Genomic DNA, 16,668 nt, shown 5'->3' on the forward strand with positions numbered 1-16,668 from the left:
AAAATTCATGCATAGTTTTTTCATAATATACATTTCCATGAAGTTTTGGAAGACCCCTCATATAGGATGTGTTGGTAAGCTTAGACAATTGGACTTGATCCTGCTGGGGAACCCTAGGAGACAGAATTATCCCAACTGACAGACAAGGAAGCTGGGGTAATTGTCTGCCTGCTCCCCACCCATCATGGGTTGAGGGTTGATTTCAGGGGCTATGACTGACCTTGCATATGAGCCCAATGTGCTTCCATAGCCAGAAAAAGGCCCTTAAGCAGGGAGATGCCGATAACCAATAACCGTAAGCTGCTTTGTCCTGGGGAGGTGCCAGAGGATACGGACTGGAAAGAGACAGCTTCTGCTATAGCAGGTCACACTATCTAAGTGGGCTCTTATTAGCTTGTAGGACCCCAGAGACTTAATGCCACCAAACCTTTTCTTTATACAACTCATCTTACTCATGTATCTATCCTTTGATCCTGGAATAGTTCTTGGCACACAAAAGATGTTTAATGAATGGTTGTTGACTGCATGACTTTTCTTGAGTAGCTGCTTTATTCTTTCAGGGTTTTCAAGGTAAATGGAACACGGTTACCAGCAGTTATGGGTCATATTCTTTTTCTTTTTTGAGATAGAGCTTTGCTCTTATCTCCCAGGCTGGAGTGCAGTGGCACGATCTTGGCTCACTGCAACTTCTGCCTCCTGGTTTCAAGGCATTCTCCTGCCTCAGCCTCTGGAGTAGCTGGGACTACAGGCATACACCACTATGCTCAGCTAATTTTTGTATTTTTACTAAAGATGGGGTTTCATTATGTTTGCCAGGCTGGTCTCAAACTACTGACCTCAGGTGATCCACCTGCCTCAGCCTCCCAAAGTGCTGAGATTACAGGCGTGAGTCACCATGCCCAGCCATGGGTCATATTCTTGCAACTCCATGATCAAATAGATAAGTGAGGCTTTATCTTTCTAGCTCCAGCTAACAGTTCCCAGGAAAGCAAGCCAGCTGGCTTGGGCCAAGAGCTTATCTCTGTGCTTATCACTTTTTTTAAATTTAAATTTTTAAATTTTTGTGAGCACATAGCAGGTATTTATGGGTTACATATTTTGGGTTACATAGATATTTATGGGTTATATAAGATATTTCGATATAGATATGCAACACATAATAATCACATTAGGATAAATGGACTATCCATTACCTCAAGCACTGATCCTTTGTGTCACAAACAATCCAATTATACTCTTTTAGTTATTTTAAAGTATACAATTAAATTATTTTTGGCTATAGTTACCCTTATTATTTTCTTCTTCTTCTTCTTCTTTTTTTTTTTGAGACAGAGTTTCACTCTGTTGCCCAGATTTGGGAGTGCAGTGGCACGATCTCGGCTTACTACAACCTCTACCTCCTGGGCTCAAGTGATTCTCATGCTTCTCATGCCTCAGCCTCCCAAGAAGCTGGGATTATGGGCATGCGCCAACACACCTGGCTAATTTTTTCTATTTTTAGTAGAGACAGGGTTTCAGTGTGTTGGCCAGGCTAGTCTCTAACTCCTGGACTCATGTGATCCGCCTGCCTCAGCCTCCCAAAGTGCTGAGATTATAGGCGTGAGCCACTGCGCCTGGCCTTATTCATTCCAACTATATTTTGTACCCATTAACCATCTCCACTTGCCCCCCAAACCTTCCCCAACCCCACTACCCTTCCCAGACTCTGGTAACCATCACCTATCACTTTGGACAGAGCATGGCATGTTATGACTGGCTACTTTTTTTTCTGAGATGGAGTTTCGCTCTTCTTGCTCAGGCTGGAGTGCAATGGCACCATCTTGGCTCACTGCAACTTCTGCCTCCCAGGTTCAAGTAATTCTCTTGCCTCAGGCTTCCAAGTATCTGGGATTATAGGCATGTACCACCACACCCGGCTAATTTTGAATTTTTTTTGTTGACAGAGTCCTGCTCTTTTTGCCCAGGTTGGAGTGCAATGGCATAGTCTTGGCTCACTGCAACCTCCACCTCCTGGGTTCAAGCAATTCTCCTGTCTCAGCCTCCCAAGTAGCTGGGATTATAGGTGCCCGATACCATACCCAGCTAATTTTTGTATTTTTAGTAGAGACAGGGTTTTGCCATGTTGGCCAGGCTGGTCTCGAACTCCTGACCTTGTGATCCATCCACTTCAGCCTGCCAAAGTGCTGGGATTACAGGCGTGAGCCACTGTGCCCGGCCTAATTTTGTATTTTTAGTAGAGATGGAGTTTCTCCATGTTGGTCAGGCTGGTCTTGAACACTTGACCTCAGGTGATCTACCCGCCTCAGCCTCCCAAAGTGCTGAGATTACAGGTGTGAGCCACCTCGTCCGGCCATGATTGGTACTTTTGAGTCAGGTGCCAATCCCTGAGGTTATGGGGTGGTTGGAATCTATTGCCTGAAGGTGGAGTGACAGTGCAATTGTCACCATTTTGGGAACTACTGATCTTCATGAGAATATGTTTAAATTATGAATGCCATTTGTCCCTTTTGTCTTGTAGAAAAATGCTTGAAATGGCTTGGTATGTTGGCTCATGCTTGTAATTCCGGCACCTTGGGAGGCTGAGGCAGGCAGATGACAAGGTCAGGAGTTTGAGACCAGCCTGGCCAACACGGTGAAACCCCATCTGTACTAAAAATACAAAGATTAGCCGGGCATGGTGGCACGTACCTGTAATCCCAGCTACTCAGCAAGCTGAGGCAGGAGAATTGCTTGAACCTGGGATGGGGAGGTTGCAGTGAGCCGAGATCATGCCATTGTACTCCAACCTGGGCAACAGAGTGAGACTCTGTCTCAAAAAAAAAAAAAAGAAAGAAAGAAACTGAAATCACACAGAAAAGAAGAGAATTTTTTTTTTCTGAGATGGAGTCTAGCTCTGTCACCTAGGCTGGAGTGCAGCAGTGTGCTCTTGGTTCATGGCTCACGGCTCACAACTCACTGCAACCTCTGCCTCCTGGGTTCAAGCAATTATCCTGCCTCAGCCTCCCAAGTAGCTGGGACTACAGGCACATGCCACCATGCCTGGCTAATTTTTTTTTTCTTTGAGAGGGAGTCTCGCTCTGTTGCCAGGCTGGAGTGCAGTGTCGTGATCTTGGCTCACTGCAACCTCCAACTCCCTGGTTCAAGCAATTCTCCTGCCTCAGCTTCCCGAGTAGCTGGGATTACAGGCATGTGCCACCACACCCAGCTAATTTTTGTATTTTTAGTAGAAGCAGGGTTTCGCCATATTGGTTAGGCTGGTCTAGAACTCCTGACCTCAGGTAATCTACCCGCCTCGGCCTCCCAAAGCGCTGAGATTATAGGCGTGAGCCACTACACCTGGCCCCGACCCCATTTTAGAGCTGAGAAAAATAAGGGTCAGAAAGGTTAGGTAACAAGTGAAAAGGCTGGAGCCCTGGTTCCCTTGGCTCCATATCCAGTCCTCTCTGCAGTCAGACACTGCTCTACAGAAGCTCTTCCAAATACCACATTGTTAATGTCTAGAAAAGAATGTTAAGAAGTTCCAAAAGATCTTAATTAAGAAAAAAATAAGCCTCTGCAGGAGCCGAAGGGACTGAGCACTTTGGCAGTTTGGAGATGGCTAATTATGGTTCTTACACAGTTGTTGTGGGTAGAGAGAGCATTCTGGGACAGTCCGACAAGGGAAGTCACTAGACTTCTAACTTTAGCAAACAGACTCTCTAGCTTGGAAGTAGAACTGGTAGCTCAGCATTTACTGGGCTAGAAAGCTTAGGGAGTTTCAAAGGGCACTGCAAATCAGGTGAGGGCTATTTTGGTTTATAGCTTGCATATAAACGAAAACTTTGGTTTATAGCTTGCATTTCTCTGAGAAAGAGCTATCAGAAAGGTAGATCACTGAATGATCGTAGCTTTCCTATAATAGTCAAAGTAAAATATTGTGTTCCTTTTTGTGACAGAAATTCTGAAACATGAGCTGGTATGCTGGCGAGTGCCTATAATCGCAGGTACTTGGAGGGGCTGAGGCAGGAGGATCCCTTGGGTCCAGGAGTTTGAGTCCAGCCTGGGCAACATAGTGAGACCCCATCTCCAAAGAGAAAACCAAATTCTCAAACATGCATGAAATAAGAAGAAAAGAAACAACCATGTCACATCATCTGCCTTCAAAAATTATCAATATTTTGCCATTCTTATGTGCTTGCCTTTTTTTTTTCTTTGAGACAGAGTCTCATTCTGTTGCCAGGCTGGAGTGCACTAGTGTGATCATAGCCTACTGCAGCCTCCAACTCCTGGGCTCAAGCAATCCTCCCACCTGAGCCTCTAGCTGGGACTACAGACTCATGTCACCACACCCATCATATTTTTAATTTTTTTAATAGAGATGAGGTGTCTCTATGTTGCCCAGGCTGGTCTAGAACTCCTGGGCTCAAGCAATCCTCCCACCTGAGCCTCCAGGGTAGCTGGGACTACAGATTCATACCATCTAATTTTTACATTTTTAGTAGAGATGAGGTCTCCCTATATTGCCCAGGCTGGTCTAGAACTCCTGGGCTAAAGCAATTCTCCTGTTTCCACCTCTCAAAGTGCTGGGATTGCTCACTGCAACCTCCGTCTCCCAGGTTCAAGTGATTCTCCTGACTCAGGCTCCCGAGTAGCTAGGATTACAGGCATCCATCATCACACGCAGCTAATTTTTTGTAATTTTAGTAGAGATGGGGTTTCACCATGTTGGCTAGGCTGGTCTCGAGCTCTTGACCTCAGGTGATCTACCTGCCTCAGCCTCCCAAAGAGCTGGGATTACAGGCGTGAGCCATTGCGCCTGGCCCTGTGGGCACCTTCTTAACTCCCTGTAGCCTGGAACTCCTGGGCTAAAGCCATCCTCCTGTCTCAGCCTCCCAAGACGCTGGGACTACAAGTGCACACCACCACACCTGGGCTAATTTTTAAAATTTTTGGTGGAGACAGGGCCTCACTATGTTGGCCAGCCTGTGCTTGACTTTTAAAAACGTGTTTGTGTAAGGCTTTCTTTAAAAGATATTAATGATGCTATCTTAGCAAATATACATGAGAAATTAACAAGGAACAATAAAATGATCTTGTTCCAAGCACCATGAATTTGGAGGCGTTCATTTTTCTTCATTCAGGGTGGAAATGAAGAGCAGCTGCTGAGCTTGGTAAGGTAGCCACAGGAATAACTTAGGGGTGGGAGTCCAAAAGCTTGGAACAAGATTTTGTTCATTCATTCCTACAGCCATTCAACCAGCATATTCTGGGCGCTTATGCACCCTGGCCATCCACCAGGGAGACAGGCCATGCTCAGATCCAGGCTTAGTGCAAATCACGTTTTTATCCTTTCTTGGCTCTAAGACCTTGGACAAGTTCTGCCTTTCAGCCTCACCTTCCTCATCTATAAAATAAGGAAAACCTTGAATGGGGCACTGATAGAATTAATAGTGAGATGATTGGTCTGGTGTAGTGGTATATGCCAGTAATCCTAGCACTTTGGGAGGCCAAAGTGGGAGGATCACTTGAGCCTAGGAGTTTGAGACCAGCCTGGCAACAAAGTGAGAAATTATCAAGGAACAATACAATGATCTTGTTACAGCATCATGAACTTGGAGGCTTTGATTTTTTTGTGTCTCTACAAAAATTACAAAAAATTAGCCAGGCGTGGTAGCTGATGCCTGTAGTCCTAGCTACTTAGGCTGAGTTCGAAAGATTGCATGAGTCTTGGGAGGTGGAGGGTTCAGTGAGCCATGATCGTCCCACTGCACTCCAGCCTGGGCGGCAGTGAGTCTCCCTCTCCCCCCTTCCCCTCCTCTCGCCTCCCTCCCTCTCTCTCTCCTCCCTCCTTCTCTCTATCACACACTCACACACACACACATACACACACACACAAAAAACACATGTGCCGTTTGCCACAGTTATCTGTTAGCCTTTAGGGCTTGAAGACAGAAATCATAAGGCAGTCTGTCTTTCCTCTTATTTTCCTTTCCCAATCTAAGAGGGCAGCAAAAAGCTCAGAGGTCCACCGTAGCATGCAATATGTGAGATGCCGAAAGCCCGCCCAATCGACGACAGCATTCACTCAGCTCTCCAAATCATCTGGGTCCTACTCTGGAGTTACCTGGCTTTCTTGAGGTCTTGCAGCTCTGTAAGGATAATCTGTGCTAAACCTTGCTGTCGTCCGAGGTCAAATGTTTGGCTCACAGGTTGGAGAGCTTCCCATAGCACCCTCGTTTGGTCCTGAGGAGGGCAAGTCGCCCAGGGGGCGGGCTGCTGGAGCTCCAGGCAGCTGTTTCCCAGTGTCCCCAAATCCGTGGCCGAGGGGGCGTTCCTGCGTCGAAGGGGCGGGCACAGCCGGCACCTCCCTGCTCCACCTTCTGGGTCGGCGCCTAGACTCGGAGGTTGAATTTCGGAAAGTTTCCGTCGGGTGCGAGCACGTGGGCACCTCCGGACCGGGCCTCCGCGCCGCGCTCTCGGCTACCCCCTCCCTCCAGCGGCGCGCGCCGCCCTCGCCTCACCCCCGGGCGTAGCTCCGGGCTTCCTTTGGCGTCGCCAGCTCGGCCTCCTCCCGCCGCGTCACCCGTCGTCCCCGGCCGCGCTCGCACGCGGTGCGCGGCTCCCGGGCTCCAGGCGGCAGCGCGTTAAAGGGCACCCCCGAGGCGGCCCTGCTAGCGGCGGGCCTGAGAGGCGGGGACTGGGCGTGCCGCCGGCACCCGGCTCCCGGAAGCGGCTGCCTCACAGGCTCCCGCCGAGCGGACCGGCGCGGCGGCCGGAGCTCCAGCATCCCTGCTCGCGGTCCAGGAGCGGAGCCCGCGGCCACCGCCGCCTGATCAGCGGGACCTCGGCCCACGCCCGCCCCGCCCGGCGAGATGCTGCCAGTGTACCAAGAGGTGAAGCCCAACCCGCTGCAGGACGCGAACCTCTGCTCGCGCGTGTTCTTCTGGTGAGTGTCTCCGCCCGAATCGGGTCACCCCGCAGCCGCCGGCCTCGCGGACGGGCTCTTCCAGGACCGCGCCCGATGCTGCCTGCGCCTTTTGCGGCCGGAGCGACGGGAGCGCTTTCCTGTGCCACGCGGTCCACGCTGGGGCTTTCTGCTGCGGGTGGCACCACGCCGGCCGCGTGGGCCCCGCCTGCGCCCCTGCGCGCGGGGCATGGGGACTCGGGGGACGCGGGGACCTGGCACTGGTGGCGCAGGGTCGGCGGCTTTGTTGCTGGAGGCCCTGCTGGCCCTCAGGGCTCGGGGAAGGAGGAGCTGGAGGTGGGGAGGCGGGGAACCCAGGCTGCCGAAAGGGGGAGTCTCTGGCCCAGCGGGAGAAGCGGCTGCACCGCCTACACGCCCACCCTTCGCTGGCTCCTCACCTCCTGCTCCGGGACTCGCTGTCTCCTGAACTCAAACGCACCCTTTCCTTTGTTGTTAAGTAAGCAGCTTACGAACATCTTCCTTTATTTAATCTCAGCCAAAGCCTAATTAGTATCCTGGACCTATGCCATCTCCCTCTAGTGTCCCCACCCCTTTTGATATTCCTTACCAGACAGCTCCATCCAACTCCACGTCCCGCTGTGTCTCTCTGTGTCCAGGTGTCTGCATCGTTTGTTTCAGTGACCAGGACTCTCCTGCCTCTCTGTGTGAATCTCACTGTGTGTGTCCATGTGGGTCGTGGTACCTCGTTGTGGCAAGTTACATGTGGGTAACATAACTCTAGCATTATTTTTTATTTATGAATGGGGACACTGTTCTTGAACGGGACCTTCCAGGTTTTGCTTTTAACCGGGACATGCACAGCCACAACAGGAGTCTGTCTTTGACCAGCTTCTCTCCCTGTTTCCAATATTTTCACTTCCACCTAGGAGGACTGCTCCTGGGCAGGGTCCCTGGAATCGCTAACCTTCAGAGAGGTCATCTGTGGTCTTGATGCAGGTGGTTCCTACCAGGCATTCTACCATCCTAAAACCACCTGAGGGCCCCTGAGCTGGGAGGGCCCCTGAGCTGGGAAGGCCTGCAGCCCTGCCCATCTTGTGCAAGGAAACAGGTGGAGAAAGACTCAGGTGACAATCATACCTAAAATTTCCATCTTAATCGGGCGCTGTGTGGCTCACCCTGTCATCCCAGGACTTTGGGAGGCTGAGGTGGGCGGATTACGAGGTCAGGAGTTCGAGACCAGCCTGGCCAACGTGGTGAAATCCTGTCTCTACTAAAAATATGAAAATTAGCCGGGTGTAGTGTTGGGCGCCTGTAATCCCAGCTACTTGGGAGGCTGAGGTAGGAGAATTGCTTGAACCTGGGAGGCGGAGGTTGCAGTGAGCCAATGGTGCCACTGCACTCCAGCCGGGGCAACAGAGTGAGACTTTGTCTCGGAGAAAAAAAAATCCATCTTGTACCCTGGACTGCTAATTACATAAACCTAAATCTTTGAAGAGCTTCAGTCTCACTTGGTTAATTATTAGATCTCTGTTTCTTGACCTCTGCCGCTTCATCTTTCCCACATGATATTGCCTTTTATTATGGGACAACCTAGGCCGGGGGTCTCCGATCTTTTGAGTTCCCTGGGCCACACTGGAAGAAGAATTGTCTTGGGCCATACATAAAATACACTAACACTAATGATAGCTGATGAGCTTAAAAAAAAAAAAAGAAAAATCACACAAAAACCTCATGCTGTTTTAAGAAAGCTTCGAAATTTGTGTTAGGCCACATGTGGCCCGTGGGCCTCAGGTTGGACAGGTTTGACCTGGGGGATTGCGAGAGGATGAGTCGCTTACTCTCATTTCAGTTGTGGTGCACTCAGTGGCTGTAGGAACCTCTCTTGGTTGTTTGGCGGCCTTTCTCTTTAGGGGAGAGGCGCGTGGGGGAGGAAGGAATATGGGTGTGGTTGCTGTAAATAATAACTTGAAGTAGACAAATGGTCTCCTCAACTTCAGACAGGGCAAGGAACTTTTTTTTTTTTTTTTTTTGACAGGATCTTGCTCTGTGACCCAGGCTGGAGTGCAGTGACATTCATAGCTTATGGCAGCCTCCAATTCCTGGGCTAAAGCAATTTTCCTGCCTTAGCCTCCCGAGTAGCTGGGACTCCAGGTGTGTGCCACAACACCTGAATAATTAAAAAGTTTTTTTTTTTTTTTTTTTTGTAGAGATGGGGGTCTCTATGTTGTTGCTCAGGCTGATCTTGAACTCCTGGGCTCAAGGGATCCTCCTGCTTCTGCCACCCAAAGTGCTGGGATTACAGGTGTGAGTTCTGCCCCCCTACATTTTCAAAATGTAGGTGGCAGGGAAATGGGAAAGTGATGTCTTCCCATTCATGACTTGAGTAGTTTGTTCATTCCGGTTTCCCTGCTGGAGGGGAAGGGCTAGTACATCTATTTTACTCTGAGGACACTCAAGCTGAGAGAGTGGTTGAGTAAGTTGCTTGGACCCACACAGCAATCCAATGTCAGAGCAGGCTCCGAAGCTGGGCAGACTGGCTCCCCAGCCTCTTCGGAGCTGCTATACTGAACTGCTTCCAGTTTAGGTGCTTGTTGGAAATGCATGGAGAAGGCACCCCCTGTTCTGGCAGGTTAGAGTTTCTCCAGGGAAGCTGTTAAAGTACTTGCAGTTGGAGATGATGCACGTGTAACAACTATTACCGTGCTTTAGGGCAGCTGTTCTCAAAGCATGGTACTCAGAGCGGCAGCATCAGCATCACTTGGGAGATTGTAAGAGATGCAGATGCTCCAGCATCCACTCTGGACTGACAGTAAAATTGGAAACACCGGGTGTGTGGGTGGGGGTGGTGAGGTTTCAAGTGCTCCCGGTGACCCTGATTTGAGGATCTTACTGCTTCCAGTTACTCCTCTCATTGGCGTGTTAATGTACGATTATGCTTTTCTTTATTTTTAATTTTTAAAATTTCTTTTCTTTATTTCTTTTTTTTTTTTGAGATGGAGTCTTGCTCTGTTGCCCAGCTCTGTTGCCCAGGGTGGAGTGCGATGGTGCAATCTCTGCTCACTGCAACCTCTGCCTCCTGGGTTCAAGCGATTCTCCTACCTCAGCCTCCCGAGTAACTGGGACTACAGGCGTCCACCCTCACACCCAGCTAATTTTTGGATTTTTAGTACAGCCGGGGTTTCACCATGTTGGCCAGGTTAGTCTTGAACTCCTGACCACAAGTGATTCTCCCTCCTCAGCCCCTGAAAGTGCTGGGATTACAGGCGTGAGCCACCTTGCCTGGGCTAGTTTGAGGAATTCTAAAGTCTGAGGCCTCTTAGTGAGCAAAGAACTATCTAGGAATGTGGAGTTCTTTTAAATTATCAGGCCCAGAGAGACATTAAAATGACACAGCAGTCACCTTGGACTTGCCACCCCACTTCCGACCCCCTTGAGCTGTTTACTTATAACTTGAAAGTACCTCATATTGCCACATAGCTATAGATTAACCTTACAATGCCCCATGGACACTGTAATCCACACCCTCTAGTTTAAGAATGTATAGCAAATGTCTAATCCATGGGAATTCCTGACAAACTTAATAACAGCCCACTCCTTGTTTTCTTTCTTTCTTTCTTTCTTTCTTTTTCCTAAAGACCTGTTTGTAACAGATTCCCAAGGTAGTTCACCAGGGCTCATATACAATGCTATTTGGGTCTGAGTCTTCTGGGTGCCTGTCCTTACTTTGGCTGTAGTAAATTCTGCAACCTCTGCCTCTTGGGCTCCAGCAATTCTCCCACCTCAGCCTCCCGAGTAGCTGGGATTACAGGCATGTGCCACCACACCTGGCTAATTTTGTATTTTCAGTTGAGACGGGGTTTCTCCATGTTGGTCAGGCTGGTCTCGAACTCCTGTCTTCAGGTGATCTGCCCACCTTGGCCTCCCAAACTGCTGGGATTACAGGTGTGAGCCACCGCACCTGGCAGTATATTCGCCTATTTTTCTTTCTTTCTTTCTTTTTTTTTTTTTTTTTTTTTTTGAGACAGCATCTCATTCTGTCACCCAGGCTGAAATGCAGTGGTGCAATCTTGGCTCACTGTAACCTCTACCTCCCCAGTTCAAGCGGTTCTCCTGCCTCAGCCTCCTGAGTAACTGAGATTACAGGCACCCGCTACCACACTCAGCGAATTTTGTATTTTTAGTAGAGACAGGGTTTCACTATGTTGGCCAGGCTGGTCTTGAACTCCTTACCTCAGGTGATCCACCTGCCTTGGCTTCCCAAAGTGTTGGGATTACAGGCATGAGCCACTGCGCCTGGACTTCCATTTTCTTTTAGCTATTGTTTCATTTCTTTTTTTTTTTTTTTGAGATGGAGTGTTACTCTTGTTGCCCAGGCTGGAGTGCAATGGTGGGATGTCAGCTCACCGCAACCTCTACCTCCCGGTTTCAAGTGATTCTCCTGCCTCAGCCTCCTGAGTAGCTGAGATTACAGGCATGCGCCACCACACCCGATTTTAATAGAGACGGGGTTTCTCCATATTGGTCAGGCTGGTCTTGGTCTTGAACTCACGACCTCAGGTGATTCGCCCACCCTGGCCTCCCAAAGTGCTGGGATTACAGGGATGAGCTACCGCGCTCAGCCTATTGTTTCATTTCTAACAATAAAGGCAGCTAGAATTTCTTTAGGTATTTGACATGAGATAGTCCCCATTTTTTCTCCAAACAGCTTATTCTCCCCATCATCATTTACTGAATAATTTCTCCTCTCCTCCATTAGTGGAAGTAAGTGGCATAGCCTATGAACTGTGGCCAGGTGGGTGCAAGATGGACCAGTCCCTGAAACTCTCTTGGGATTGTCCTGCTGCCCCCTGGTGCCCAGAAGGCACTTTGCATTCCTCTGCCCACACCTCATCCGGAGGAGATCTGGGGTAAGCAGCAGGGTGGAAGCTGACAAAAGAAGCATTTTCCCCCACTATGGGCATTGAGAGGGATCGGCCAGATGCATCTGGCTCATAGAGAGTGGTTAAATCCTCACTCCCCTGTTGCTAGCCGCGTTTCAGTGGGTGAAGTGTCATCGTGCAAAGCCTGTGCTGCTGTGGAAACTGCCACTAGTGACAGACAGACTCTCTGGAGACCTGCCCTAGAGAGCTGATGACATGACTATAGAAGCAAACGCAGGTGGCTGAGGGCAGGGGGTGGCTCAGAGAGGATGGGCATGTGAGGCCCTTAGTCAATGCATCAAATGTTTAATTTTATATTTTCTTTTTCTATAACAATAATAATAATAAACATTTTTCTATAGAGACAAAGTCTCACTATGTTGCCCAGGCTGGTCTCAAACTCCTGGGCTTAAGTAATCCTCCTGCTTTGGTTTTCCAAAGTATTGGGATTACAGGCATGAGCCACTGCTCCCAATCATTTAATTTTGTGTGTGTGTGTGTGTGTGTGTGTGTGTGTGTGTGTTTTGAGATAGGGTCTTACTCTGTTGCCCAGCTGGGAGTGCAGTGGTGTAATCATGGTTTACTGCAGCCTCAAATTCCTAGGCTCAAGTGATCCTTCCAGCTCAGCCTCCCAAGTAGCTGAGTTGCAGGTGCACGCCACTGCACCTAGCTAATTTTTATTTTCTTTGAGACAGAGTCTCACTCCGTCACCCAGGCTGGAGTGCAGTGGCACTATCTCGGCTCACTGCAACCTCTACCTCCCAGGTTCAAGTGATTCTCCTGCCTCAGCCTCCCAAGTAGCTGGGATTCAGGCGCCCGCCACCAGGCCTGGCTAATTTTTTTGGTATTTTTAGTAGAGACGGGCCTTCACTATGTTGGCCAGGCTGGTCTTAAACTCCTGACCTCGTGATCTGCCTGCCTCAGCCTCCCAAAGTGCTGGAATTACAGGCCACTACACCTGGCCACCTACCTTTTTTTTTTAGATGGAACTCTGTTGCCAGGCTGGAGTGCAGTGGTGTGATCTCAGCTCACTGCAACCTCTGCCTCCCAGGTTCAAGTGATTCTTCTGTCTCAGCCTCCCAAGTAGCTGGGCGCACATCACCACGCCCAGCTGATTTTTGTATTTTAAGTAGAGATGGGGTTTCACCATGTTGGCCAGGATAGTCTCCATCTCCTGACCTCGTGATCTGCTTGACTTGGCCTCCAAAAGTGCTGGGATTACAGGGGTGAGCCACTGCACCTGGCTGCTAATTTTTATTAATAAACTTTTGGTAGAGACCAGGTCTTGCTGTGTTGCCCAGGTTGGTCTTGAACTCTTGGCTTCAAGTGATTCTCCCGCCTTGGCCTTCCAAAGTGCTGGTATTACAGGCATGAGCCACTGTGCCTGGCCAAATTGTAAATTTCTGTGTCCACAGAATCAGTCTTTTGGGGTTGAGGTGGCATCCTGAAATCTGTGTTTTTTTAAAGCATGCTTCTTGGGTGGTTCAGATACTGAGATTTGGGAGTCACTTTTCTCAGGTCTTTCTCAGCCCTTAGCATCCAGCTCTACTTGATCGGTGTCTGGGAGGCCAGGGTTACTGAGTTGACCCTCTGTGGTTTAGATGATTCATTTAGCAAACATTTGAGTGCCTTCTTTATTTTCTTTTTTGTTTTTGTTTAAACAAATTTTTTTTTGAGATGGAAAGTTTTGCTCTTCTTGCCCAAACTGGAGTGCAATGGCCTGATCTCAGCTCACTGCAACCTTTGCCTCCCGGGTTCAAGCAATTCTCCTGCCTCAGCCTCCTGAGTAGCTGGGATTACAGATTCCTGCCACCACACCAGGCTAATTTCTTGTGTTTTTAGTAGAAATGGGGTTTCACCATATTTGCCAGGGTGGTCTTGAACTTCTGACCTCAGGTGATCTGCCTGCCTTGGCCTCCCAAAGTGCTTAGATTACAGGCATGCGCCACCATGCTCGGCTCTATTTTATTGTTTTTGAGACAGAGTGTTGCTCTTGTTGCCCAGGCTGGAGTGCAATGGCATGATCTTGGCTCACTGCAATCTCTGCCTCCAGGGTTCAAGTGATTCACCTGCCTCAGCCTCCCTAGTAGCTAGGACTCCTAACCCCAGGTGATCGATCTGCCCTGGCTTCCCAAAATGCTGGGATTACAGGCGTTAGCCACCACGCCTGACAGAGTGCCCTCTTTTTTGCTAGGATCAAATCCATTACAATAAAGTAGCATTCCTGTTCTCAAAGAGCTCACAAGATGAGGGAGGCAGCCATTGTATTATGCAAATGATGCTAGCTGATAAAGAAAATAAGCCCCCATTCTCAGTGGCTTCATTAAAAATCGCCGGCTGAGGGAGGTGGATCACATGAGGTCAGGAGTTGGAGATCAACATGGCGAAACCCCTTCTCTACTGAAAAAAAAAAAAAAAAAAAAAATTATCCAGGCTTGGTGGCATGTGCCTGTAATCCCAGATACTTGGGAGGAGGCTAAGGCAGGAGAGAATTGCTTGAACCCAGGAGGTGGAGGTTGCAGTGAGTGGAGCACCACTGCACTCTAGTGTGTGCCATAGAAAAAGACTCCATCTCAGAAAAAAAAAAAGAAAACTCGAAATAACCAAGACCATGTCCACTCTCATGCTGTAGTCCCCTTCGGGCCATCTAGGGTGGGGAACGACACCATATAGTTACTCCTAGCAGGACTTTCTCCATCTTGTGGCTCAGCCTCTTTTCAGTCCTCCTCCTCTCCAGGAGGCCTCTTTATTCAGCTGGAGAGGGCCTGTATGGGGCTGGTTTTGTGTTCCAGGCATGGAAGCCAGACACCTTTTGCAACCACTTCCTGTTGGCCAGGTCTCAGTTTCACGGTCACTTCAGACCACAAGGAGGGGTAGAAAATGTAGTCTAGGCCGGGCGCGGTGGCTCACGCCTGTAATCCCAGCACTTTGTTATGCCTAGATGGGTGGATCACCTGAGGTCAGGAGTTCAAGACCATCCTCCCAAACATATTGAAACTCCATCTCTACTAAAAGTACAAAAATTAGCCAGCCATGGTCTTGCGTGCCTGTAGTCCCAGCTACTCGGGAGACTGAAGCAGGAGAATCACTTTAACCTGGGAGGTGGAGGCTGCAGTGAGCTGAGATCATGCCACTGCACTCCAGCTGGGCGACAGAGTGAGACTCTGTCTCAAAAAAAAAGATCAGCCTGGCCAACATAGTGAAACCCCGTGTCTACTAAAAATACAAAAATTAGCTGGATGTGGTTGCGGGCGCCTGTAGTCCCAGCTACTCAAGAGGCTGAGGCAGAAGAATTGCTTGAACCCGTAAGGCAGAGGTTGCAGTGAGCTGAGATCGCGCCATTGCACTCCAGCCTGGGTGACAGAGTGAGACTCTGTCTTAAAAAAAAAAAAAAGAAAACATAGTCCATGAGTCCAGCAGTCCCTGCTGCAGGAGTTAATCCCGACCCGGTGTCAGGGGTACTGGAGTAGAGGTAGGGAAAAGCTGTGTCAGGGTGGACATTTGTTTTTTTTGAGATGGAGTCTCACCCTGTCATGCAGGCTGGAGTGCAGTGGCGTGATAATGGCTCACTGCAACCTCTACCTCCCAGGTTCAAGCAATTCTCTTGCCTCGGCCTCCCGAGTAGCTGGGATTACAGGCATGCGCCACCATGCCTGGCTAATTTTTTAATTTTTAGTAGAGATGGGGTTTCTCCATGTTGGTCTTGAACTCCTGACCTCAAGTGATCCACCCGCCTTGGCCTCCCGAAGTGCTGGGATTACAGGTGTGAGCCACCATGCCTGGTATTATTTACCTACCCCTTTTTTTTCTTTTTATTTTTTTTTGAGATGGAGTCTTCGCTGTTGCAAGGCTGGAGTGCAGTGGCATTATCTGCTGACTGCAACCTCTGCCTCATGGGTTTAAGCGATTCTCCTGCCTCAGCCTCCCAAGTAGCTGGGACTACAGGTGTGTGTCACCACGCCCAAGTAATTTTTGTATTTTTAGTAGAGATGGGGTTTCACCATGTTGGCCAGGATGATCTCGATCTCTTGACCTTGTGATCTGCCCGCCTCAGCCTCCCAAAGTGTTGGGATTACAGGCGTGAGCCACAGCGTCTGGCCTATTTACCTACTTTTAAGAAAAAAATTATAGAATTTAATGAAGCCAAAAACGATATGTGAATCAAGCAGCTCCTAGAACCAAAATAGGTTCAGAGCTGCTCTCCTTCTTTGTTTTTTGTCAACACGCAGAGCAAGTTGGCTACCTTTTTTCATACGCTTGCCTCATAGTATTCAAAGACAGTTATCATGGCCACATTAAATCTTTGTTTGTTTGTTTGAGACAGAGTGTTGCTCTGTCACCCAGGCCGGATTGTAGTGGTGTGATCTCAGTTCACTGCAACCTTTACCTCTTTGGATCAAATGATCCTTCCACCTCAGCCTCCTGAGTAGCTGGGACCACAGGCATGTGCCAGCACTCCCAGGTAATTTTTTTATGTTTTTTTGTAGAGATAGAGTTTCACTATGTTGCCCTGGCTGGTGTTGAACTCCTGGGCTGAAGTGATCCTCCCATCCTAGCCTCCCAAAGTGCTGGGATTACAGGTATGCACCATCGTGCCTGGCCAGGAGCTTATTTTTGACCATGTTAAGTTTGAGATGCCTGCTATACATTCAAGTAGAGATGTTGAATAGACACTCAATTGGTTGTGAGTTTGGGGCTCATGGAGAAGTTTATCTTACTATTTTTTCAGATGGAGTTTTGCTGCATTGCCCAGGCTGGTGTGCAGTGGGATTATCTCAGCTTAACGCAACCTCCACCTCCTGGGTTCAAGTGATTCTTGTGCCTCAGCCTCCCGAGTAGCTTGGA

General features: G+C 49.0%; 1 protein-coding gene across 3 annotated transcripts in view; it reads left to right on the forward strand.

Annotated features, from left to right (window-relative positions):
* The first annotated feature begins 6,714 nt into the window (after positions 1-6,714).
* The window catches only part of ABCC4 (ATP binding cassette subfamily C member 4 (PEL blood group)), a 280,167-nt gene continuing 270,213 nt past the window's right edge, over positions 6,715-16,668 (forward strand). For 2 of the 3 annotated variants that reach the window (XM_064362233.1, XM_021667907.2), the window contains exon 1: positions 6,852-6,925. In XM_064362233.1, the coding sequence (XP_064218303.1) occupies positions 6,852-6,925 (74 nt within the window). Of the gene's footprint in view, positions 6,926-16,668 lie in introns of all 3 variants that reach the window. The other variant, XM_021667906.2, reaches the window with a different exon arrangement.

Source organism: Aotus nancymaae, unplaced genomic scaffold (assembly GCF_030222135.1).
Source record: "Aotus nancymaae isolate 86718 unplaced genomic scaffold, 86718_ANA_hifiasm-v0.15.2.pri h1tg000048l, whole genome shotgun sequence".
Lineage (NCBI taxonomy): Eukaryota > Metazoa > Chordata > Mammalia > Primates > Aotidae > Aotus > Aotus nancymaae.